The sequence below is a fragment of the Castor canadensis genome, chromosome 17 (genome assembly GCF_047511655.1).
Source record: "Castor canadensis chromosome 17, mCasCan1.hap1v2, whole genome shotgun sequence".
Classification (NCBI taxonomy): domain Eukaryota; kingdom Metazoa; phylum Chordata; class Mammalia; order Rodentia; family Castoridae; genus Castor; species Castor canadensis.
The window spans coordinates 40,743,944-40,771,765 of NC_133402.1; the positions used below are offsets into that span (position 1 = coordinate 40,743,944).

Here is a 27,822-nt window from a genome sequence, read left to right on the forward strand (position 1 = left end):
TTAAAGCATGAGGGGCAGCATCGCTAATGCTAAGTGGGAGTGTGAGGAGGTATCTGTGTTGATCGTGACCCTTGCCCACCTCACTGGCCCCCTTCTGCCACCATCTCTCATATTAGGTATCGAATTTCCTTAGGGTTAGCAAGTGATGCCTGACTTCATCTCAGATAGGACTTTTAATTTTTTTTCTAAAATCATTTATATGCTGAGGTTTATCTGGATTTTCCTTCCGCTTTTTTATTTTTCCTGTTTTTTGGTGAGACCGGGGTATGAACTCGGTCTCATGTTTGTGAAGCAGGTGCTTTACTGCTTGAGCCATACCTGCAGCCCATTTTGCTCTGGTTATTTTGGAGATGGAGTCTCCCAAACTGTTTGTCCAGGCTGGCCTTGAACTGTGATCCTCCCAATCTCAGCCTCCCAAGTAGCTAGGATTAGAGACATGAGCCACTGGTGCCCAGCATACTGGGGCTTATCTTTAACTTAAGTTATTAATGATTGTATTTTCACCCTTGAGGAAGGAGTTTTTTAAATGACTAAAGAATGATATGCAATTTAATCCATCCCCTTTTCTTGTCATGTTTCTTCCCAGAGAGGAAAAAATATGTTATGACTGAACCTAGTATGTTTTAACCATATAAAAATATTGGCAAAATTATTGGTCAGTGAAGGTAGGCTATAGTGAAAAATATATACCATTTGATTAGTAAGTGTGTCATTGGAAAAATGCAGAAATTTCCATAGAGCAAGTAGATGATTGAGTCAAGAATGGAATCAATAGTCTGGGTGCCAGTGACTCATGCCTGTAATCCTAGCTACTCAGGAGGCAGAGATCAGGAGGATCATGGTTCAAAGCCAGCCTGGGCAAATAGTTTGCGAGACCCCCATCTCGAAAAAACATTCACTTATAAAGTGCTAGTTGAGTGGCTCAAGGTATAAGCCTGAGGTCAAACCCCCCGTACTGCAAAAAAAAAAGATGATACCCACTGAGCCAAAAACCAGTGAGAAATAATCAGATTTAGGTTCATCAGATTTGTTTTCTTTTTAAAAAAATCTTTCTAGTTTACTCAAACTGTATTAATCTTAATCAAACTGTATTAATATAAAGGACTTCTGTACTTTTTTGTGTTCAGTACTAGGATTTGAACTCAGTACTAGGGTAGAGTGCCTGCACTTGCAAGGCAGGTACTCGACTATTGAACCACGTCTCTAACCCACTTCTGTGCTTTTTTTTGTCATTTCGCTCATCCACCTTACCCTCAATGTCCTATGATATGACAAAATCCCTTTTTCTCCATTATTGGTAAAATGGATGTTAATGTTCTCTGTTTAAGCCCAGGGAGAATATTTTGTATAGTGATCATTTGACAGTTTGGTAACATGTAGTTCCTCATGGAATGTGATTTAGCAGGCTTAAATATGTGATCTTTCAAAATCTGTAATCCATATTTCTGGTGAAATCTCTCTCAAGAGACTTGCCTGTCACCAGCTTGCCCTGCCATTTTGTGCCATGGACCAAGATTGTGTGGTAGCAGCAAGTCCAACCTGTCCCCAGTCTCACACAAATGTTCCTGTTGTCATTCTCTTCTCAAATAATTGGGTCTCCTGCCAAAGGGGCTTAGCCATTATGTATTTTGGTGTTCAGCCATGGGAGCCAGCTGGCCTTTTGGTTTGGGTGAACCCTGCTTTATCCTAGGGTTCCCTGGCCCTTCCCATGGTTCCCATTGAAAGGTTTGGTTTCTGTGCTTGTCCTATAGATTATTTTGTATTTGTACTTGTCCTGGCTATTTGTGCTGTTTCCTAACATTGTCTACTATAAGTTCAACTTCATTAATAAAAAGAATATCTCATGTTGGATAAAAGAACAAAGAAGTGAGGATCTAAATGTAAAACCTAAATGAAAAAAAAAAAACTCATACAAGAAAAATTCTCAAATAATACATCTGGCCATGGGCTAATTAATATATAGAATATATAAAGACTCCCTGCCACTCAGCATCAAATAACTCAATTTTAAAAACAGCCAAAGGACTTTAATAGACATTAAATATCACTAATCATCAAGATTTAGTCATTAACTTCTCTAATCATTAGAGAAATGCAAATCAAAGGCTCAGTAAGATATCACCTCACCCCATTAGGATGTCTACTCTTAGGGATTTGGGGCAGAATATCCAGCCTCTATCAACCTTCACAGCTAAAGAACCAAGTTTTGTGAACTTGAAAAGTCCAAGTAGTCAAGTGTAAGCACAGAAGTGGTCCTGAGGCTGCCACAGGCAAGAGCTCCCCTGGGCTTCGAACTTTTTCTGAGCTGCTTACCTTTTCATGACAAATGAACATACCAGATTAAATTCTATCTGCTCTGAACTATATTTTGACCTTGGGTGTAATTTATAAAGGCATGGGTACTTTTAAAAAAAGAGATATAATTGCACAAGTTTTCATCTAGATCTCAAGCAAATGAGACAGTTCTAGGCTGCCATTTCTTCCTGATGATTAGTCCCACATCCTCCCCCAGCTGAAGCCTGACCAGTGATGGGACACTGGAACAGGAAGACCAAGATGAAGGGATGTGGAGTAGAGCCCTGCTCATCAGCAAGACACTGCATGCCTCCTTATCTGAAGACACATTTTTTGTTTTGTTTTGTTTTTAGCTGTTCTGGACTTTGAACTCACGGCCTTGCATATGCTAGGTAGACGCTTTACTACTTGACCCTTTTTGCTTTAATTATTTTTTCAAATGGGGTCTCGCCATGTATGCCGAGGCTGGACTGTGATGCTCCAACTTATGCTTCTAGTATAACTGGAATAGCAGGCGGGTCCCACCACACTCAGCTTTTATTGCTTGAGATGCGGGGTCTCACAAACGTTTTGCCAAGGCCGACCTTGAACTGTGATCCTCCTAATCTCTGCCTCCCAAGTAGTTAGGCTTATAGGTGTAAGGCAGTGTGTCCAGAAGCTTTCCCTGCACCCTAAACAAGGGGTCTTTTGTATCTCTTTCCTATGAGTCTTTCCCTAGTGAAAATGGCCTGAGAGCAAATTAGCTTCCAATTGAGCCACTGCTTCCCATAATGGAGAGAGAGAACTCATTGCGTCTCACCACATAGGCTGTGCAGGCAAACCACTGCTGTGGGAGAAATGCTCCTCCACAGGTCTTGCTATGCTGACCGCAAGGGTTTCCACGGAGGCTGCAGAAAGCAATGAGAAGCAGATCCTGCACTCTCAGGTAGCTCCTCACATGGGGCATCCAAGCTCCAAATGGGCCATATTCCCCAGAGATGCTGCCAGGATGGTTTCTATTCCCAGGGCTGTCCATACTTAGGGTGCAGCCCTTAATCTGACTACCCTTAACCAGATTTCAAGTCCCACTCAGCAGCAGGGAGTTATTGTCCTTGCAGAGACTCTGCCCAGGCTTGGCTTGGTGGCATATGCCTTAATTCCAGTCCTGGGGAAGCTGAGGCAGGAAGATTGTGGATTCCAGGCCAGTCTGGGTTATGTATAAGACTCTATCTCAAAACAAACAAACAAGCCCCAACCAGAAGGGAGAAAAATTCTCCATAGGCAAACAGACTGGATAAGACTTTGTAGTCCAACAAAGGGCAGCTTCCAAAATCTGACCTCTGACTCATGTTCCAGAAACTACTAGAACCAAGTAAAGGAGAACAGATATAGTCCGTAATTTAAAGAATGCTTCCAGGAAAATGGTAGTGTGGAAGTGACCGCAGACCACCTTCCCAAGTTCCCATTAAAAATCTGTAGAACCAACCGAAAATGAAAACATTTTGAAACATTTCTGAATAAGAATGAGCATGGCTTAGATTCTGGTAGGAAAGTCTCCAAAAGTCAGCAATCTGTGTCTCCCTGGAGCATCGTCTCTTTCGCATAGCCCTTTCCTGGTGCGTATTCTGATCAGTGCCTCCAGGCTCTGGGAGCCCTCAGTCCCACGCTTGTCTGAGGCACTAACAGCTACCAGCCAGTCCCCACCCTCACAATTCTAGCAGGACTGCTCTCTCACCTGTGTGCCCAAGCCCCTCAAGCCTGAGAGAGTAAATGAGCCATTGCTCCAGTCACTCTGTAAATGTTAGACAGCCACTCCATTCACAAGCTGCCTTTATATCTGCCTGAACCTGAAAGGGCCTGTGGCTACTAGAGAATCTGAAAAGAAAGGGTAACTGGCATCCAAGAAGTAGTACACACTTGGAGTTCACCAAGTTCAACACCAAGGATATTACTATCCACATCCTTGAAAAGGAATTTGCAAGGAACCGAGTTAAGGAAGAAAGAAAAACAAGAACAAAAAAGACATTTAGAAAATATTAAAAACTGAAATGTCACATATTAAAATCCACAAAACAGAGACAAAGTTGTACCCACAAGCATTGTCCCCGTAAATGACTCATTATTTGCAAAAAGAATGAAAATGCATGAATTAAACATTAAAAACTCACACTTCATAAAACATTTATTTACAATGAATATATAATTAAAAAAAAGACAGAAGATAGGTTCCATATTGACAACAAATTTAAGAGCTAGTTTAGAAACAAAAAAAAGTAGGAAAGACCCTGGCAAATATAATCACAAAAGGAACACATCTGAACAAAATGATAAATCATAACAAGGGTATATAGCAAAATATTCAGAGGAATTATAAAACTAAATAAAGTCCAATTACATAAGAAAAATAAAAACAAACTATTCCTTTCTCCATTCCACTATCTAATTCCTTATACACATCACCCCAGAAAAAGATTTGCAGACATCAGTGACTTTATTAGATAATTCTCCCTCTCTCTGTCCCCTCCCTTAGAACAGCTCATTTCCAGGCTATAGAAAACATTCCCAGATATGGAAAATATGGGAAGCCATTCAAGTCATCAGAGAGAGAAAACAAATGTTGACAATTTTATCAAACATAGCTTGAGATATATGAATAAATATACATACATAATTTTAATATATCAATAGTTTTATAAAACAGCAGCTAGTTATATACTGGAAGAAAAAAATCACATCTACAATTACAATAAAAAAGAAAAACTCACAAACACAAATTTAACAAGAAATGTGGAAGATCTATAGCAACAACACTTTAAGGCAATTCTAACATAAAAGAGGATTTTTAGCAAATGAAAACCATGTCATGTTCTCAAGGAGTTCCAACATCATAACACTGCAATAAAACTAGCCAAGATGATTATACAATTTAGATAGAACAATAAACGAATGTGAGCCATAAAAATTCTCAAAAGGAGCAATGAGGGTGGTGCCCATGCTCAATGACAGCATTGGGACAGATGGATAGGCATTGGAGGTGAACATATGGAACTGTATCTATTTATAGAATCCTACATTTGGATAAATCCCAAATTAATCAAAGTTTTATTTTTTTTAAAGAAACTATAAAAAGCACTCTAAAAACATTGTATTATTTAAAGCTAGAGCAAGTCTAACCACAAATCTAAATCCATAGACATAAGAGAAGTTCGTTAAAGCATATTCTATGAAAAGAAAAACACCACCACCATATGCAAAATTAAGACACAATTGACTCCTGCTGATGGTGTGGAGGTGGGAGGTTGGGTAAACCTTCCTGCAGACAATGAGTATAAACTGGACGAAATACATAAGGACAGTTACTTAAAGGCCCTCAGAAGTGAGCAAAAGAAGGCAGAAACTGAAGGAAAGTTTCATTTTAAAGACAGTTAACTGCAATGCATAAGAATTGTGGAAATGTTAAACTCTCGTAGTCTGGAGGCTCTCTCCAACCCCCACTCCTGCCTCGGCACTTGACAAATGGCTGCTGCCCTGAAGATATGTAGTGGTGGAGGATGGATGTCAGAGGAGCTCCAAGTTTAAGGAGAAAATTCTGGAAACCAGCAAGAGAGAAGTCAACAAGTGGGCTAGAAAACAGTGATATACCTAAAGTGCTAAAAGAGAAAAACTGTTAATCAAGAATTCTACAGTCAATGAAACTACCCTCTCTGAAAAGAATACAAAATAAAGACATTTGTGATCAAGGTAAACTAAGAGAAAATGTTGGCGATAGAACCGACCCACAAGAAATAAAGCCAAAGGTGAGCCGGGTGAAGTGGTACATGCCTGTAATCCTAGCACTGGGGAGGGTGAGGCAAGAGAGAGTTCCAGGTTTTCCTGGGCTACATAACCAGAGTCTATCTCAAAAAAAAAAAATAAATAACAGGCTGAAGGGAAATATGAGCAGGTATGTCTTGAAAACACAGGTGTCCACTTAAAGCAAAGATTATAAACTATATTGTTGTTTTATTATGCATATTAATATAAATATATGATAATTAGAAAGATAATTAAATGTTATAAGACTCCTGTGTTTTACCTGAAGCAGTTCAGTACTAACTGTAAGTAAATTATAATATATTGTAGACACATAATTTAATCCCTAGAGCAACTACTAAAAAATAATGCAAAGCAGAAAAGCTAAAAATGCAGTAGAGGATTAAAATGAACTGTTCAACATGCCTGATTAACATGAAAGGAGGCAGGAGTGGAAGAATAACAGAGGAGAAAGGAACAAAGAGGCAGGTGAAATAAACAGAAAACCAATTTAAAAGATGGCAATCTGGGCATTTGGAAAGCAGAGGCTTGCATGTTCGAGGTCAGCCTGAGCTGCATAGTAAGACCTTGTCTAAAAAACAACAACAACAAAAAACACCCAAGTATAACTATGATTATACAAAATATAAATGGAAAAGACTGGATTGATAGGCTGCATAAAAAGCAAAAAACAGCTAACATGCTTTTTATAAGAAATACTATATAAATACAAAGACATAAAAGGGTTGGAAGTAAAAGGATGGAAAAAGATATTCCATGAGAACGAAGAACATAAAGCTGAAGTAACTATACTAATAACAGACAAAATAAATACTAAAATGGATATTAGTGCAAATGAAGACATTTCATAATGGTGACAGAATGAAGACACCAGGCCACATCATCATCCTAAATGTGTGTGAGCCCAAAATAGCACTTTGAAATGCACAAAGCAAAACTGACTAAAAGGGAGGAAGAACAGTCAAATCTACAATTGTACATGATGATTTCAAGACAGGGTCTCCCTGTGTAGTCCAGCCTGGGCTCAAACAATGATTCTCTTGCCTGGACCTCCCAGGTGCTGGGATTGCAGGTGTGCACCTGCTGGCACAAACCAATACAAATATTTTAACTACATAAACTGGAGAAAAAAATTGAATGCTAGCAAGAATGTGAAATGATTAATTATTAGAATACACTGATGATACATTGCAGAATAAACTGATAAAGAGCCTTTGGAAACCACTTTCCAGTATATATGTATGTATTTTAAATTATTGAAAGGTACATTTTGGCCTAGGAAATCCATTTCTAATAATTTATCCTCAGAAAATAACAACTTAAAAATAGCTTTCTGCAGAAAAGATATTCGTAACAATACTACTAACTGCTAGTTAAGTAAATTATGATTTAATTACCTGATAAATATTATATAGACATCGAAATGGATTCCTATAAAACATATGTTGTTTTAGACCAAAAAAAATTTACAATCAAGACACAAAATTGTCTGTGTACTATTTGTTGTAAATGTTATTTTAAAAGTCTTTTAAAAGGCTGGGCACCAGTGGCTCGTGCCTGTAATCCTAGCTTCTTAAGAGGCAGAGATCAGGAAGATTGCAGTTTGAAGGGGCAAATAGTTCACGAGACCCTATCTCAAAAACACCCAACACAAAGAACAGCTGGCAGAGTGACTCAAGTGGAAGAGTACCTGCCTAGAAGGTGTGAGGCTCTGAGTTCAAATACCAGTACCACCCAAAATAAAAAAATCCCGTAAAGTCAAATGCAGACTTTATGTACAGAAATAAAAGTTACTGGCAGCATTTGGGGAATTGGGATGATTGGGGCCTTCATGTCTGACTCTGTCAACTCAGTCATCATTCTGAGTCATACAATTCTGGACAGGTGAACAAAGGGAAATACTTACTCTGCAATGTCAGGCTCTAGACTTTTGCTGTCCTTGGCACGAATCATGAACACACAGTTGACGACAACAGTGGAGATGATGAACACACTGAACAACGTGACTGCGCTCATTAAGGCAGATACACTGCGGGACGTGCCAGGGACTGCTGGCCTTTTCCGCAGTGAGAACTGGCTGAGAACAACTCACCTGTTTCCTCCTCTGGAGAATTTTCCCTTCTGACTGGCAGCCTCCTCACCTGGAGAGCTACACAGTCTCTTCCACAGGGACTAAGTCTATGGTTGACATAGACTTAGAAAAATCTGGCCCCTTGCTTCAAAGTCATACAAAAACTCACAGCCTTGCTTGGCTCTCCCCGCCCCCTTCCGCCCCATAATGTTGGGGATGATGGGGAACCCGGGCCTCATGCCCCCTAGGCCAGTGCTCTACCAGAGGGCTGTACCCCCAGCCCATGTGGCTCTTCCTTTAGCCCCATCCTGCTCCCCTTCATCCTCCAGAGACCTTTTCTTTACTAAATCCCCATCTCAGGGCTCATTTTCAGGAAATCCAACATAACTAGTTATTCATTCTTCTCAATATTTTATTATTTCTACCAGTCCACACCTTTTTCACTTCCCCTTATCTCAAATGGCCTAGTGTGCCCCCACCCTTTGTGGATATCAGAAATGCTTAATAATTCTTGCCTGTCTTTACCCTTTGAAACTGAAGGTGTAAACTCCAAGTCTTAAGAGCCTGGCAAGTCACACACCTTTGTGAAATGGGCTGGTGCTGCCCACAAGAGGGGTGCAGATGTGATAAAACAGAGCTTGCATGCCCCCACTAAAAGATGCAATGGTTTCTCACCATAGCTATTTTTGCCAGGTAGGAATGCAGGCCTTGCCCTGCCAGAAGTCTTATTTTTTTTCCAAGAGAAGCCAGACATCTGAACTATTCATGTTAAAAAATGTTTCCAAAGCATTTCAAACATTCAGCCTCTCAATATGGTGCACAGGTAACCAGCAGACTGCCCTTGTTTTAGGGATCCACAGAGATGTCCCTTCCCTTGAGGGGCCTCCTTGATGCATCCAACAGTACCTCTGCACATGGACTCTTCATAGTACTGACCTCACTTTAGAAACTGCCTGCCTCAGTCTACCTCCTTCTGAAGCCAAGGATCCCAGAGCAGGGGTCACACCCAGCACCCTGCACAGTGCCTGCCACATGGCAGCCGACAGCACTCAGCCAGTGTTTGTGGAAGCAATGATAAACACGAACACCCTGGGGCTGTGCACTTTTCACACCACCTAGGCTTAGTAAAAGGATATGAATGGACAGAGAGTCTAATGGCCAAACTTCTGATTGGATTGAAAGGCCCGAAAATGAACAAGGCATGCTTGGCACTGAAGCGGTATATTGTCCTCTTCTTGTTCAGCACCATAAATGTCTGCAAAACACCAAACACAATAGGAATTAAATGCAATAGTAAAACAGTATGTATCATGAGCTCATTTAGAGAAAATTCCAGGGAGCCACTGGCTCAGTCTTGGCTTAGTTTATGGTGAGAAATTCAGTGTCTGACCACAGATTATTCTTCTGAAGTCAAGTACTTTCTTTTCTTTCTTTTTTTTTTTTTTTTTTTTTTTGTGCAGTACTGGGGTTTGAACTCAGGGTCTTGCATTTGCTAGGCAGGCACTCTACCACTTGAGCCATGCCCTAAGTCCTTGCTAATTTTTGGGTAAGTTCTCATATTTTTGCCCAGGCTGCCTCAGACCACTATACTTCTACCTATGGCCTCCCACATAGCTGGGACCACAGGTGAGCACCTTGTTGATTGAGATGGGTCTCACTAACTTTTTGCCTGTGCTGCCCTCAAACCACTATCCTCCTGATTTCTTCCCCTCTGAGTAACTGGGGTTATGGGCATGAACCCTGCCATGAGGTACTTTCTGAAGAGCTACACTGTGACTCTGGAGTCTAACAGATCCTATCCCCCCATGTGGCCTGGATCCCAAGATAACTGTTGTGCTGTGGATTCTTCACTGGTTGGGATACTCTGGAGAAGCCAGAGATGGAAAACATGTGCAAAATATGGGGTGTGAAGTAGTAAAAGGGGTTAAAAAAAAGCCTTAATGCTGAACCCCCCGGTAATTATCTGTGAAGACAACAACTGAAAGGAATGCAGATGGGAATCAAGTTTGAATACTCCCATTTAAATTACTATGGTTATCAATGACATTTTTTTGGTGGTACTGGGGTTTGAACTCAGGTCCTCGTGCTTCCTGGGCACTTGAACCACTCTGCCAGCCCATTAATAAAACCTTTAATGACTCATAGAATACTAAGGGACTCACAGAGTCCATGTGGTTGGTTATGCCACAGATCTGAATAGTTCTAACAAAATAACCAATCAATTCTAACCTTTAGCCTCTTCCAGAAAAAGGTTACCAGGATTCTCAGACTTGCTCTGCCATGCCCACACACAGACAGGGAACTTTACCTGTGGTTCTTAACTAATAAAAGAGGTAGGTACTGCTCCCACAGAAGGCATCTGGAAATGTGTGGGCATTTTGGTTGTCTGTCACAGTGACTGGGGGCTCAACTGGCTATTGGAGGGTAGGTTCAGGGGTGTCAAACAAACACAGGACAGACTTGCTCAGTGATGAGTTATCTCACACAGCCAATTACGCCAGTGAAGAGTATATACCTGTGCCCACTTCCTCCAGCATGTCTCCCTGGGCAGACCCTGAACATCAGCCTGTCACTCACAAGCTCTAAGATCAAGCCCCAGACTTCTCTTTTCCCTTGTCCTCTTTCTGTCTGTTCCAAGACTGTAGGTTACATAAGCGTTCATGGAGTGAGGACCTATCTCCACCTCATTGATCCTTTCATGTTTTCAAAATGGCTGCTTGACCACATAGCAGGTAAAGCTAGGATCCCTGTTCTCAGACAGGACAGACCTCTGCACCCAGGCCCAAAGATAACAGAGTAAGTGTGGCCTTGAATCAGTACCAGAACATGGCCACTGCAAGCCATCAGCCTTTCCTAAGTGAGTTGCTGGGCGGTACTGGTCTGGGGGCCATCTGGTTGCAGGAAGTAGTTGGATAGCATCTTTTCCTTTGCCCCAATGGCAACAAAAAAATGCACCACAAGGTTCTTTCAATGCTGTGAGCCCAGGAGCCCAAGACCTGTTTGGGGAATTCTGTGCTCTTTCTTTGAATAAACAGTTAATTTTAGAGCAGAAAGCAAATGTCTCCTTAAGTTTAGTCACCCCAAATAATAGGTGAAATGTTCCAGCTCTTTACCCTTTGATTTTGATACTTTATTGATACTTCTTCTTACTGCTTTAAATAATTTAGCTAATGGTGTATTTAACTGCACTTGCCAAGGATTAAATGATTATATTGGTGGGTGCCAGCCCCTACTGTCTACTTGCTGACACGTCCCCACTCGTTTCCCCTGTGGCGCTTCAACATGGAGCTTCTAAAGAGAAGAAGTGGTCTATGTGGCCGATGACTGAGTTGGGATCCTAGCTTCACCATCACTGGCTATGGCCCTGTGTGAGCACTTGCCCATCAAGGCTTTGGTTTCTTCATCTGAAAGGTGAAGTTCTGGTGATGATCACATGTGCCTCCCCTAACAGTTGAGGGCACCAGCTATATGAGACCTTGTGTGCATAGAGCTCAAAACAAGTGTCATGTCCTCTGATTTAAAGGGAGGACACAGGCTGAGAGGGGAGGGACCTAGGAAGTCCACCAAGGATAGAACAAGACTATGTGCAGGTGCTACTTGAGTGGGTGTCTTCTGTCCAGCACTGAAGCAGAGGGAAGCCTCTCCCAATCAGCTCAACCCCAACCACTGTGCCTTATGAAGCCCAGGATTCAGGAGCACAGGGGCAAGGAGAAATATTGGAGAGCTTTTTCTCCTTCACTTCTCTTCCCTTTGCTTGTTCTTTCAACTCACACCCTACTTTCCTCTATATGCTTAGTCCCTAATTGATCTGGCAACTCTAATATGCCCAATTTTATGGCATGCAAACCAGGCAACCTTTCTCTGAGAGGTCAGCGTCTAACTGGGTGCCAGCAAAAGAGGCTCTCAGCATCTCATATTTTTCTAGGACTTCCCCCAGGTCCCAGCTTCCTTCCCCTCCCACCTCAGTCTGAAGAGGTAGGTTTTCCTTCCTCTGTTGGATCACACAAGGAAATAATGATGGTGTTTTTTATAAGTCTTCAGAGGACTGTGGCCTCACAGCCCCAGGCTTTCGAGGACCAAGAGGAGTCCAGAGTTCACATTTCTTCCTTCTGGAGCCCCTTTAAGGAATTTTGATAGAATTTTCTACATGAATTATATTTAGGTAGATGAAACAGCAAGGCTTTGGCATATTTGCCTGAGATTTACATATAATCTGCATGTGGCCAAGTGCTCAACATTTTCTTAGACATAATTTATTGTGCTTCTATTATGCACCAAGTGTTAGTTTGACCTTCATTAATCGCATTTAATGGCCTAGAAAGCCCCTTGTTCAAAAGTTGTTCATGGTAAAATCTCATTGCTGAAATGGGCATTCCTGGAGAGCGATGTTAATCGTGACTTGAGTTTATAAGGTAGTTCCCCAGCACATCTAAGCCATAGGGTAAGAAAGTCAGGCACGATTCCCATCTCAGACAGGAAGTGAGGACTTGTGAACTGACTTTCCAGAGTCACAAAGCCAGGCACTGAAATGGCCTACACCTCCCTTCCTGACTGCTAGCGCAGCCTCTTTTCACACACCGCTTTGACTTTTCAGTTCTTTTACCCTTTCTGCTGCCCTCCTCCTCTTGTGCATCAGAGAGGACTGAAAGGGGTTCTCAGGCCTATGAAGGCAATGACAGGGGCTGACAGCAAAGGAGAGGTGCTGTAGAGGTGCCTCTACAAACCCAACGCCAACTCTGACTTCAAGATTGGAACACGCCAGTGTCCCCCTACCCCTCACCCCATGGAAGTACCTTGTGATTTCTGTAGAATGGGTCCAAGTCTTCTAGGGGCTTTGCTATCAGCTCACGGGGAATGTTGCCATAGAGCTTGGGCAACTTCCTGGAAGACTTTAGGTCAAGCTGAGGTCGAGGCTGGGGTTCAGATACTGTCTTATCTTTGGACTTCTTTTTCTCCTTTTGGATGGCGATCCGTTTCTCTATTGCAGCCAGAGAGTCAGGAGTGAAGGGGCGGAAATTTCTCTCATCTGGGAAGATCACTGGGTAGCACCTGTCGTCCATCTTCACCCTTAGGACAGAGGTAAGCTGCAGACCCTCAGAGAGCTCTCAGGAAGTAGGAACAATGTAGTCTGCCCTGGGTTTCACTGTCAGAGGATGGCATCATAGGGATCTATAAGGACTGAGGCTGAGGTGAGGGGGCTTGCATACCCACTGCCTACAGGGCAGTTCAGAAGACCACCATTGTGTGGCTACCATGGAGACTTTGGGCCTAGACAGGACCAAAGCAGGACATGAGTCCTGTGGGACCTGGACAAATGTGGGAAACTGAGTTCAGAAGCAAATGAACAGCCTAAGACTGAAACCCAATCACAGAGCATGCTAATAAGGTTAAATGGGGCCAGTTGAGAGCAGACAAGCAGCCACCACTGTGCAAACAGGCTGGGAAGGAACAGGAAGCAGGCCATAACTGTGGTATGACATAGCAGTCATGTTTTCCAGGAGAGGAGGTTTCATGGACTGGAATGGCCAGATAAGGCTGTAGTCAGCAGAGAGCATGAGCAGGCCTGTAATCCTTGGACTATGGACTTCCCCTGAGGGTAACAGAGAATTGCTAGACATTTTTGTTTTCATTATTATTATTATTATTATTATTATTACATTGGAGTAATATTATCAAGTTTTTAAAAAAAATTCCTCCAACTGTTGGTTGTTGACAGAGCTTGAGATAGAAGAGTGATGTGGGTAGAAGGCTATTATCAGAAAAATGATCTCAGAATCTGTTACAACAAATCAAACCACGGAGGATGACATAATGGAAAGGATAAGTTGAGATTACTTAAGAACAGTTGTGACAGGGAGATTGTCCTTGCTAGGTTCCCAGCTGGGGCAGCTTCGTAGACAGTGGTGCCACTCACTGAGGTAGAGAGCATTAGGGAAGGAGGAAGCCTTGGGGAAATAAATTAGGCCAAAGACACACAGATTCTAAGCTGCTGGCAAGGCCTGCAAGTAGAGAGAAGCAGGGAAATCTTGAGTTCTGTGCTTGAGTACAGGGAAATCACAATTTACAAAAGTGCAGTCAAAACTTGTCATTAAAATCACTCAGGAAGGACTATTGGGCAGGCATCCCAACTCACTGCTCAGTCAGCTTGTCTTTCAGTGCCCATACCAGCCGTTCTTCAGCTAAGCCCAACAAGGCAGCTGGGTTGCATGTGAGGATCATGCTAAAGGCGGTGTGTGTCCTTAGGTACACAGTGTTTGGGCCAATGCCATGCTAATACTGTCTAAGTCATATGTCGAGTTAAGTGTGGGAGCATAAATTCACTGCCTTCTATCCTTTTTGGGTCAAGCTTGTTATTGAAGGGCCAGGATGATGGAATTGCTCATACTGTTTAAATCAGCCCCCCTACCATAATCCCATAACATTGAATTTGTATAAATGAAGCAGGCATATAATGGGGCTCCATTGCATTTGACCCTAGACCTCAAGAAAGATATTTAAGTTTTTTGTAATCAACAGAATATGGGTGCTAGTTTATCCTACAAAATATATGTATGTGCTGAGAAAGACCCTGGATAGGAAACACTGAAGATTCTACAGAGGGCCCACTGAAGGAGTGCTGCTCTCATACTGTGACTATGAAAGAAGAGACTGAAAAACTCTGATCATGCCATTTTGACTCTGGGGGATATTTTACTGGGTTCTTGAGGAGAAGAGACTTGATAAAAATAAATAACCCAAAGTTAAACTGACAACCCCTGAAATCAATTAAAATTAACATTATAATTTGTTATAGATGATAAAATAATTAAAGAGCCACACCTTACAAGTAACATTACAAACTGCAGGGCTGGCAGAGTGACTCAAGTGGTACAGTACCTGCCTAGCAAATGTGAGGCCCTGAGTTCAAACCCCAGTGCTGCCAAAAAAAAAAAAAAAATGAGCAAACTACAAAAATTGACTCAGGAAAAGAAAGACTTATAAAAATTAGCAACCCGAATAAATTTGACAAAATAAAACTATATGCAATAAAGTGTTTTTATTAACTGAAACCACTTGATAGAAAAATCAAATATTCTTTAATAAAAATACACTCAAGAAGACTGCACTGTGGAAATAAAGAATGCACTCACAAAATTAATAAATTAATAGAAAAAAGATTACTAAATTAATAGAAAAATCAATAGTATAATTGGTAAAATGTCCAGAGTCAAATCTTTCTTCTAAAATTTATATAGAAAATACTTAATTATGAAAATTTTCTGTGCAGAAAATGGATTACATTGCTAAAAAACTAGCTTAAGAATTAGGCTAGTTAGATCAGCTAAATCCAATGATTTACCAAGTCTTGCTAATAATCAAGTAGGAAGACGCATTTTTCAAGCACTAGAATCTTTAAAAAAAATATTTAAGTATATAGTTTCAAAACCTGAAAAAAGAATCCAAAAAAGCAGGATGTGGACTGGAGGTTTGACTCAGTGGTAGAGCATCTGCTTAGCAAGTGCAACACCCTGAGTTCAAACCTCAGTGCTACCAAAAAAAATTAAAAAAAAAAAAGCAGGATGTACAGTATCCAACACATAGTGCTCTTATCCCAAGTCAATGAAAAAATTTTAGTGTGACTATACTTCAACAGGCTTAAAAAACAATAAATCTAATTATAATTAGAAGTCAAAGAACTCTGAGAAAAATCCTGACAGTATAAAAACAATTCTATGTGGCAAAGAATATGATTAAGAACCTGTTTTTTCAACATATGAAAAAAAGGTAATTATAAATTCCATCAAGAAAGTTCTCTAAAAACCATGCTTTACATATGAAGTTATCTAAATGATTTGAGTGTCTGACAGAATAAGAGAATAGGAAAAAAGAGTCCATTGATCTTGACATTTAGAACATTCTCCATCAAGCAGCAGCAGGTTAGTGACCTCAGACTCCATCTCTTCTTCTATAAGTGTAAATATGTTTATGCTTTGAGAATAACAGCTGCAAAAACAATCATAAAGGTTGTCTATCGGTTTTTAATTTTCATAAGTATCCTATAGATAAGGCAGAATTAATTATTAAAGAATAAAGTGAAGGCTGTGCAAGGTGACTCAAGTGTGTAATCCTAGTTACTTGGAGGTGGAGATCAAGAGTATTTGTGGTTCAAGGCAGCCTAGGCCAAAAAAGTTTTCAAGACCTCATCTCAACCAATGTCTGGGCACAATGACATATACCTGTCATCCCAGCTATGTGGGGAAGCACAAATAGGATGGCCACCATCCAGGCCAGACCGTATCTCAAAAATAACCACTGCAAAAAAGGGCTGGTGGAGTGACTCAAGTTGTAGAGCATCTGACTAATAAATGTGAGGTCCTGAGTTCAACCCCTAGTACTGCCAAAAGAAAAAAGAAAGAAAAAAAATGCAAATGTTATAAATGATATTTAATTGCTACCTGGAGTTAAGATAAAAGTTAGAAAGAAACTCAAGGACACCAATTTCCTTGTCTTAAACACTGAGGAAGTCAAGACATTTTATGGCAAGTCAATAGATCAAGCAATGCAAGCTTGACTATCCCTTAAAATTATACAGGCAACAAGTGAAAAATCACATTTAAAACAAAAGTAACAGGAGAGACAAGATGGCAGATTAGAAGCAAGCAGCACTTTCCTGCAGCTCTGAAGAAAACAGCCAGAAAATAGCTTCTCAGTGAAGTTGGTGACTGAGGGAACACACTGAAGTTTAACATTGGGCAGGGACCTGGGACTTGGGAGACCCAGAGACTCTGTCCTGTTGAAACAGAGAATAAGAAACAATGCATCAGTGCTGAGCCTGTTGTAGTGTGGTGGGGCAGAAAGAGAAGGAGTAACCTAAAGAGAAAGAGGAAGAGACACTAGTGATGGCGGGGGTGGGTAGGGGGGTCGGGGGGGGGAGGAACTGACACAGAAGCAGATGAAGAACAGAAAGGCAACTGAACTTAGTGCATCTGAAAGCTGTATAGTGTTGGTGTTTTAGCAGTGCTCTGCATTTCTCAATATGAAAGTGTGGTGCACTAACAGAGAACCATGTTGAGAAGGTCACAGACTTGTTTGCTGCCTTAGTCCTTACAGTTTCCTTTTCTTTGGTGCTCACAGTAAATATTGCCACACTGTCTACTTTTTGGCCAAGTGTGATCCTAGTGAATACCACTGAAGGAAGCTCATTGAAAAATACATGCAGTGGGATTCAGATTAGAGACACAGAATGAAGTAGACCTCACTTTCCTTTTAAGCCTGGGGACCCCAGTGACCAGCAAATGAGGGTCAGGAGACAGCAAGAACATGGGATTTTGTTCAGGGACTGGGCTCTGAAAACAATAGCTGTGGGTGGTAGAAAGCACAGGACCCACTGTGTCCCCTCTACCCAGCACAGCCATACAGATGGGCTTCACAGGGGAGAGGCTGAAATCCTGAGGTAGAGCAGAGCTCAGTGCCAGCCCTGACCTGGGGGTGCATGTTGAGTAAATTCCAGCCAAGCAAACTTCAGTTTCATGCTACCTTATACTAGCAAACAGGGGAACAAAGCTAGTCCAACTAGCTCTGGTTCCAAAGCACTCTGACGACCAGTAATTATCACACAAAAAAGAAAGGGGTGAATTTATTGTTCCCCAACCTTTGTTCTCTCCAAGGGGTGCATAGCCCAAGAAGACAGAAAGTGCAGATTGGCAGAGATAGTGAATATCTACTTTTGCTTGCACAACTACTACAGGGGAGACAATACTTCATTAAACTTAAAAAAAAAATTTAGACCCTTCATTCTTTTTGTATTTGTTGATTGGTTGATTTGATTCCTCTGTATGTATATATGTGTGTTCTTCTCCCTTTTTTCTTTCTTTCTTTATTCTCTTTTGGGTTTTGTTGTCATTGTTTCTCTTTCTCTCTTCCTCCCTTCTAATGGTCAAATTTGTTTATTCTCTACATCTCTTTCTTTGCTTTTTAAATTACATCCTTCACTTTCCACCTTTCTCCTGCTTTTTCCTTTTACACTTTTTGAATATTCTAATTTTTCTTTAGCTTTCCCTTTCCCAGCAGATAAAAGCAACCAAATGACTGGGTGACTGGGCACGGCATCTATGAAAGACTGCAGAATAGGTTGCTCCCCTACCCATTGTTAACAAGACAAGAAAAGTAATGCTAGAGGATGTACCATTATACACTGATGTCTACAACACATCTACCTTATGTATTGGAAGTACTCCACTCTTCTGAGACCTACAGAGAAAGAAGGATCTGACAGTTTTCATTATGTTAAAACACACTAATCTTTACCAAAGCAGTTATGGGGAAACTGTACTTCAAATTTCAACTGGAAATAGATTCAATATGTCACAACAATTCAATATCCCAGAACACATCATCAAAAGAAGACTGTTTCCCCAAAAGACTCTCATAAAAGTGGAAGAGCTACCCATTCCGACAGATGAATAAATCTAACATAGAAATAGATATTTGTTAATATGAAAAAATAAGGTAGCATGACTCTTCCAAAAGTTCATAATTTTCTATCAATTGAATCCAAAGATACTAAAGTGAATGAAATTCTGGAAAAAGAATTTAAAACAATGATTTAAAAAATATCAATGAATCTCAAGAAAACACACATAAAAAAACAACTGAACAATTTAAGGAATACAATATAGGAAATGGGACTGTGAAAGAAAACCTAACAAGAATCTTGAAAATGAAACATTCAATAAATCAAATGTAAAAAAAAAATTGACAGCCTCACCACCAGTCTAGAGCAAGCTGAAGAAAGAATGTCAAGGCTTGAAGACAAGGTTGATGAATTAGTCATTCAGATAGTAATTAAGGAAAAATTAGGAACTTATGAACTGAACATGCAAGCCTTCTTGAACATGATCAAGACCCAAGTTTATGTATTTTTGGTGCAGAAGAAGGCACTGAGGTATGACAAAAGGCATAGAAAACCATTTGGTTAATTAATAGCCAAAAATTTCCCAAATCTGGGGAAAGATATGAGTATCCAGGTTACAGGAGGCATTTATACATGACCAGAAAGAACTTCCCCATGTCAAATTATACTTAAAATGCTAAGGGTACAAAACAAAGAAAGAATATTAAAAGTTGTAAGAGAGATGTGTGAACTGACTTATAAATGCAAACCTGTCACAATGATGATAGATTTTTCTAAAGAAACTCTAAGGCCAGAGGATCATAGAATGATGTATTTCAAGCCCTGAAAAAAAATAACCACCAACCTAGATTACTATATCCAGAAAATTTGTCCTGTAGAATTGAAGGAGAAATACTTTCCAAGATAAGCATAAACTAAAAGAATTTATAACCACCAAGTCAACATTGCAGAAGATACTTAAAGGATTCCTACATAGAGAAGAAAATAAATACAACCATAAGCACACAAGAAAGAAAAAATCCAACTAAAAGACTATATAAGCCCTTAGGAAAGGGCTGGAGGTATGGCTCAAGTAGTAGAGTACCTGCCTAGCAATGCAAAGCCTTGAGTTCAAAACCCTCGTACCACCCTTCCCCAAAAAAGAGACACTTAGGAAAGAATTGAACATTAGAAGAAGAACAAAATTATAGGAATTAATATATAAATTTCAATTATAACTCTAAGTGTAAATATTCTTCATTCTCCAACCAGAAAACATAAATTGGTTGATTGGACTGACAAAAACAAGATCCAACTGCTGTCTGCCTGCAAAAAACACATCTCACTGGTAGAGACAAGCACAGAATGAAAGTGAAAGAATATAAAATGATATTCTAAGCAAATGGAATCCAGAAGCAAGCAGTATCTATATTCATATTTAACAAATAGGACTTCAAGACAAAAATCAGTCAGAAGACATAACAATTGCAAATATATACATGCACTGAACATCAGAGTACTCAGTTTCATAAATCAAACACTACTGATATAAAGACGCAGATAGGTCCCATTACAATATCAGAAGACTACTTTAATGGCCCAATCTCACCAATACATAGGTCATCAGACAAAACAAAGAAATTTTACTTAAACTACACTATATGTCAAATGGAGTTAACATACAACTACAGAATATTCCATCCAGCAAATGTGGAATACACATTCTTCTCACATCTTCCTGGACTTTCTACAAAACAGATCCCATTGTAGCCCATAAAGCATGTCTTAACAAATACAAAAAAATGAGTAATTTTAACCCATTAAAATCAAATTCTAATGGAATGAAACTAGAAATCAGTAGAATCTGAAGAAGCTATATAAACACAGGAGATTGAATAATACACTTTTTGAACAATCTTTTGATAATTAAAGAAATTGGGGGAATTAAAAAAATTCCTACAATCAAAAATGAAAATGAAAACACAACATATAAAAATTCATGAGAGATTCTTCCAGGCAAATAGTTCATGAGACTCTATCTTGAAAAAACTCTTCACAAAAAAAGTGCTGATGGAGAGGCCCTGAGTTCAAACTTCAGTACTGCAAAAAAAAAAAAAATGGGATATATCAAAGGCAGTTATAAAAGGGAATTTTATAGCTGTGAGTGCCTGTATTAAAAATCAGAGAGATCTCAAATAAAGAATCTTATGATGCGTCTTAAGTACTTAGGAAAACTAAAGAAATCCAAACCCAAAACTAGTGAAAGGAAATAAATAATAGCTATCATAGTTGAAATCAATAAAATAGAGTCTAAAAGAACAGTGCAAAGAATAAATGAAACAGAGGTGGTTCACTGAAAAGATTAACAAAATTGAGAAACCCTTAGCCAAAGTGAGAGAGAGAGAGACCCAAACTAATAAATTAGAAGTGAAAAGGGTACTCTCAAAACAGATACAATGCAATCCAGAGGATCACTAGGGATTAATTTGAAAAATTATATCCCAATAAATTGGAAAACCCAGAAGAAATGGATAAATTTACTAAAATTGAACCAAGACAATATTTTAAAAACCTAAACAGATTAATAACAAGAAATGAGATTGATCCAGAATTTAAGTCTCCCAAAAGAATCTGGCATGGTGATGTGTGTTAGGAAAAATGCCGCTCTCAAAGAAAGCTCACGAGAAAACTCACGTCCATAGAGCAAAGTTTAATGGCAGGCCCAGACTGCCAGGCTGGCTGGGGAAAAGATGGCGCAGCCCCGAGCCTGGGCGAGCAGTGGCTTTTATAGAAGGGGGAGGGTAAGGAAGTTAGCACATGCCCAGTAGTCTCTGGTAGGGGTGGGGCTGTCTTAGAGCATGGGAATTTGTTTAAGGGTGGGGCTGCCATTTTGGCTGATTCACAAAATGGCGACATTATTGTTCTATCATTCCCCCATTTTTTCTTTAATAATGATGAGGGTAGGTTCTGAGGATCAGGAATTGGGGCAAAGCATTGGTCTCTTTAGCTGCTTCCTGCTGGCAGGGGGCATTGTATGAGGCAATCCTCAGGCTCCTGTGTCCCGGTGGGGGCCCTCATAGCAGTCCCCTGGACAGTTTTGGAGAGGCTGGTATCCCTGGAGGTACAACTGGTTAAACTTTTGATTAGCAGTAGCAGACATGCAGTGTGATACAGGGAGGAAGCTTAAGAATAGGAGAGCAAGAACACAGGCATTAGGATGGGCATTGGCCAGGAGAACCACTGTGAAATGCTGTTCCCTAGACAATTTCAAGAGTCCTCCAACTACAGAGAGAGAAATGGGTGGGCATACATTATCTAAGACCCAAATAGGAATATTATGAGGAACATAAAAAGGTGTCTGTTCAGGGACTACATACCTAGGAATCTAAATTCTGCAAAATCCTATAACTGCCAGGAAAACTGTAAGCTGTCTTATGGTATGGGGGTTGGGAAATGGAAGGTTGGGTTGATGCATTTAAGACTCAGGGAGTGAGTCTGTTCCTTTAAGGCCACACCTAGGTAGGTGACCTGTGGGAGGCAGGGATTTAAATGTAACACTCTTGGATAAAAGAGAGCTTTAGCTCATTATTTTATATAAATTGACACTTTCAACTTTTTAAATGTTTGTACCATATTTAGATAAAGTATAGCATAACACTGTTACAAGGTGGTCATTTAAGACACATAAGCAAATATATAAATGAACTCTGATTTAGTAGTACTTAAAAGCTTGACAAGATCAGCAGAAAACACGAATAATTTCTTTGATAAAATCTTTCTCTGTAATGGTTTTTTGTAGATGTTACTCAGAGCAGAACAATATTAAGATAACTTTGTTATTTTATAGACATAGAGAATTTGATTTTAGTTTGACATGACTCTAAAAATCTTTTAGGCAACTCTTAGATTATATTCAACTTTAACTTTATCACACACTGAAGTTTCTCATTATGCACTTTTAAACTTACTTAGATCTTTATATAACATACTAAACCCTTTGATGGCTTGTTTTTATCCCTCCTATTTGAAACAATCTTTAGGATAAACTCTTTTTATAACAATCCCTTCTCATCCAAAAAAAATTCCTTTTTCCTTTAACATCTCAAAAAATACATTTATTACCTATCTATATCCTTTCCAGTTGTTTACTTTGTAACTTGTGTTTTAAAATTAACTTTTATAAGAATTTTGAATTTATTATAGGGGCTGGAGCGACTAATTAGTAGCCCTTGTTGTTTTTAGGAATAGACATAAGGCCTCATCCTCCCTCAGGCTTGAGGGGATATTGTTTTGGGTGTGGAAACTGTGAGTTTTATTTGAATAGGGAGGGCTGTATTGGCTCACCCTACACTCATCTCATCAGTCCACACTGTAGAATCTCTTTGTTCCTAAAGGAGGGGGCAGCAGAGATAGCTGCCTGGGGGGAGGAGAATTTGAGCCTTTAATTGAGAAAGTAAATCCCGTCCCAGCAGGAACACTGGTACTATGGGGAAAAAGTGACAGAAGAGGAGGTCTCCCCAAGAGCAGGCCAGAGGCCAGGTAAACTAGCGCTCTAGGGGCTGGCCAGATTTGCCCCGAACAATAACTTTTGTCATTGGACCGGGGACCAGGAGAAAAAGGTAAAACAGAGAAACGGGCTCCACTGTCTAGGAGGAAAATGGCCTTTTGTTTTTCTGCCATTATGGCTCCTCAACATTGATGCCAAGAAGTGGAGTGTGGCCAGGAGGCTTGGACTCATCAATCCATAGGAAGGTGGCACCTCGTCTTCCATCTGGTGATGGGGGCACTTAGACCTCCAGTGGTTACTCTTGCAGAGGGCAGGGTCCCGGTTGGGGGCGGGGCTGTCTCCCGGGCTGTCCCCCCTTAAGCATTCTCTGCAGAAGTGCCCCTCCTGTCCACCACGGTAGCAAGTTCAGGATACAGGCCCCAGTCGGGTGGGGCCCTCTCTGAGAGCAGCAATGAGGCCATGGTGTCTCTTATCTTTTTCTCTCCTGTTAGGAAGGTCCCGGACATACAGACATGGCTAGCTGTATTACTTGGTTCAGTGACTTTTCCCTTCAGCCACAGTCTGAGTTTTTTATGAATATCTGGGACTGACTGTTAGAAATTTATCTTTGAGGAGAAACTCTCTCAACTGTGACTCTGAGTCCACTGTGGTATGCTTTCTGATAGGTTGTTGCTGTAAAGTAAAGTTGTTATTTTACATTGACACCTGACACTCTGGAGAGCAAATCTCTGAACTGTTCTGGGCCTCAGTTTCCTCACTTGAAGAATGAGGGATCTGGTCTAGGTTAAACTACATTTTTCTACTATGAGATAGCTGAAGTGACATTAATGCCACTTATCTTCTTTACCATTTCTTTAAATTTTTTTTTAGTAATGCTGGGGAATTGAACCCAGGGCTTTGCACATGCGGGGCAGACATTCTCCCATTGAGCTACTTCCTCAGCCCCAAATATTATTATTATTATTTTTTACTTTGTCTGTACTGGGCTTGAACTAAGGACTTTCTGCTTGTAAAGCGGCACTCTACTGCTTGAGCCATATAATCATGTCCAACCTGCGTGGCCTGGGCCCAAACCCATTGTTTTTCTAATGAGATAAGAGTCTGGTCTAGTCACAGAGATAAAGGCTTCAATGTATTTGGGCATCAGTACAGCTGTTTAGATGTTTTTAAATTTCCCTTAGATCTGATAACTGGAAAAGGGGACATAAGATTTGTCCTCTTCCTACCATTGCCTGTTGAAGAAGGAAGCACTCGTTTAGAGGTTCTGAGTATTGGAGTGACTTAGAAGGTAGAAATTTGTATAGGGGACCTCAGTTTACTTTTTTACTTTTATAGAAAAGGTCTATTGTAATTTAAGGAACCCTGTGAAGGCCACTTCTCTTGGTCACCCAAGGCATACTGAGGCCAACCTCAATACAAAGCTTCCAACATCTACCAGCCAGAACACTGGAAGATTCAGGTCCCATCTAGAAAGAACAAAACGTTAGGATCCTGTCTTTTAGCTAACAGCAGGCAGCCTCTTTAATAAAGTATACCTTTTTAACAAAGAAATCGTTTGTAAAGTTAGAGAAGGGCATTCAGAGGGCATGTCAGGCAATAACAGTGCCATACGGGACAACTAGTGTTAATATTTGGAGGGAAACATTTATACTGAGGCCAAAGGTATAGAAAATTCTAAATGAGAAGTTTAGAGACCACAGTAATGTCTATTTTGTTATTTCTGGAACTATAACTTTGAGCTAACAATTGGCTTACAAGGCCTGGGTCTGATGCCCCAAGGTGTGAGGTTGGGCTAGGAGCAGGACTTGTGCAAGGCATCACTCCCTCCACACACACCTGGGACAAATGACCCTGACTGCCTAAGCCTGATCCTGCGGCCTGACGCCCCTACCCCCTTCCTGTGTACTCTGCGCGCGTTTTATTCTAGGGGAAGTGGCAGCGGGCTGCAGCCATCGGCACGTGTGTCTGGCAGTCCAGGATGTACTGGGTCCTCTCTATGGGTTTTCCTAACTTTGGCAGGTGTTTTTGCTGTGTCCAGGAGCCGGCATCCTGTGCATAGGTGCGCCTGTTTTCTTTCTCTCCTCCCCTTGTGGGAGCAGAGTTAGACCGTAAGCGTGGCAGCCGCAGTTTTTTGTAAGCACTTTTGTAAAGCGGTTGATTTAAAGTTACTTTAGACCGAGAGGCCTGTCAAACTAGTTGGAATACCTTAAGTCATAAGGCACCATGCTACAGGTTTTTCATGGGAGGCAGGGTCCCAGTAAGCCCAGGGAGAGGAAGGCAGACAGAGACAAAGGACACGTGGTGGGACCATGGGGGAGGCAGAAAAGGTGTGCTGACATCTTAGGTAAGGGAGGGGAAGGCAGAGCCTAGAGGCATGACACAGGCCTGAGGGATTAGCCATCACCTGTGTCTGTAGGTTGCTTCCATTGATTGGTACTGGCAGGCTTTCAGCAAAATGAAACCTCCATTCTCCGGTCGCCGAATAAATCCAGCCCACAAGAAGGGAGCATGAGCTCTCCCAGAACTGGAACTGCTTGATGCCAGAGTTGGCAAGGAGTGGCTTGCTTAACTCCATGATGGAGAAAGTTTTTCAGGAAGATAGGAGGAGATAGGTATGGTAAGCAGTGCAAGAAGTCTGTTTACATGGGGAAGGAGGAGGTTTAGGAGAGGAATTGGCTGATTTAGAAACTGGTTTACAGGCTAATAGAATCTGTGCAGAGGAACAGAAAGTACAGAGGGAGGGTTTGATGCAGATATAGGGAAAGGATTGGACATAGGAAAGTTCTTTCCATTTACCAGCACGCTCACAGAGATTGCATAGATCCCTTAAAATATTGGGATTGAAAGTGCCATTAAGTGGCCATTTGGAGGCATTGTCCAATTGGGGCCAGGCCTGATTACAGAGAAAAATGAGCTTTTGTGGCTTAAGATCAGGCGTTGGGCGTAGGGGCCCAAGGTTGGCCAGGAGACATCCCATTGGGGAGTCTGAAGGAATTTGGGATGGTCCAACTCCCATGATGAAGGCCTGACCTGAGGAGAGATATGGCAGGCATCCCCGAAATATCAGGTCCTCAGGAGAGATAGAGAGAAATGTGGAAAACAACCCCCAGAAGGAACATCTTCACTACCAGGGCATCCACAGTCCCAAGCGGGGAACCCAGTTCCCAGGGATGAGAGCGAGCTGCGACCTAGCACTAGGGTTTTTGAGGAAATGAGAGAGAGACCACAGCTCAGCGTGCGAGGAGGACTCACCGAGGGAGAGAGGACCTTAAGGGAAGGTTGGCCGGTGGTGGATGGCGGTTGGAGGTGTGCTGGGGTGGAGGAACTTCCCTGTGAGCTAGTGAGAGAGTGGCGCTTTCTAGGATCGGGGGTCCCGGTAAAGCAGCTCAGATCCCAGAGGAAAGCCGGGAGAGCAAGGTCAGTGCTGGGAACTCAACCTGATCCCAGGTCTCAGCACCAAATGTTAGGAAAAACACCGCTCTAAAAGAAAGCTCACGAGAAAACTCACATCCATAGAGCAAAGTTTAATGGCAGGCCCAAACTGCCAGGCTGGCGGGGGAAAAGATGGTGCAGCACCGAGTCTGGCCGAGCAGTGGCTTTTATAGAAGGGGGAGGGTAAGGAAGTTAGCACATGCCCAGTAGTCTCTGGTAGGGGTGGGGCTGTCTTAGAGCATGGGAATTTGTTTAAGGGTGGGGCTGCCATTTTGGCTGATTCACAAAATGGCGACATTATTGTTCTATCAATGTGCATTTGTAATCACAGCACTCAGGAGTCTATGGCAGGATTACTGCCAGTTTAAGGCCAGCCTGGTATACATAGTGAGACCCTGTCTGAGAAAACAGTCTCTCAATACAGAAAGGCTTAGGACTGGATAGATTCATTGTTGAATTTTACCAGACCTTTAAAGAAGAACACACACCAATACTCCCAAACCATTCCATTAAACAGACACAGAAGAAAATTTTCCAAACATATTCTATGGAACCAGTATTAACTTAATACAAAACCATATAAGAATATAATCAAAAAAGAAAATTATAGACCAATATCCTTGATGAACATTAGCAAAAAAAATCTTCAAAAAATACTTGCAAATCAAATTCAACAACACATGCAAAACATCATACATGATGATCAAATTGATGTCCTTTCAGGGATGCAAGAATGGTTTAAACATACACAAATCAACAGACACGATGCAGCACATAAATAGAATCAAAGACAAAAAAATCACATGATCATCTCAATATGGAAAAAGCATTTGACAGAAGACAACATCCCTTCATGATAAAAGCCTGGAAGGACCTTGAAATGAAAGGACTATACCTCACTATACAATGGCCCTTTTGTTGATAGTCAACATCCTACTGAATAGGGGAAAGCTGAGAAAACCAGGATTGAGACAAGAATCGTCACTCTCACTGCTATTATTCAATATGCTACTTAAAATTTTAGCCAGAGCAGAAAGACAACAGAAAGAAATAAAAGGAATACTAATAGGAAAGGAAGAAGTCTAATTATCCCTATGTCCAGATGATATGACTTAGAATACCCTAAAGACTCCACAAAAGACTGTGAGACCTGACAGACAAATTCAGCAAAGTAGGATGATACAAAATCATATATAAAAGTCAGTAGCTTTGCTATATACCAAGAATAAACCCACTGAGAAAGAAATCAGGAAAACAATCCCATTCATAATTACCTCCAGAAGAACAGAATACCTATGAGTAAACCTAACAAAGAAGATTAAAGACCTGTACAATGAAAACTATAAAGCACTG

General features: G+C 41.0%; 1 protein-coding gene across 3 annotated transcripts in view; it reads right to left on the reverse strand.

The window, feature by feature from the left end:
• Scn11a (sodium voltage-gated channel alpha subunit 11) overlaps positions 1–27,822 on the reverse strand; it is a 113,371-nt gene that overhangs the window by 80,555 nt on the left and 4,994 nt on the right. For all 3 annotated transcript variants that reach the window (XM_074059061.1, XM_020178466.2, XM_074059060.1), the window contains 3 exons: positions 12,952–13,225; positions 9,295–9,413; positions 7,994–8,089 (listed from right to left, as the gene is read on the reverse strand). In XM_074059061.1, coding sequence (XP_073915162.1) covers positions 7,994–8,089; positions 9,295–9,413; positions 12,952–13,218 — 482 coding nt within the window. In that variant the 5' untranslated portion in view covers positions 13,219–13,225. The remainder of the gene's footprint in view (positions 1–7,993; positions 8,090–9,294; positions 9,414–12,951; positions 13,226–27,822) is intronic.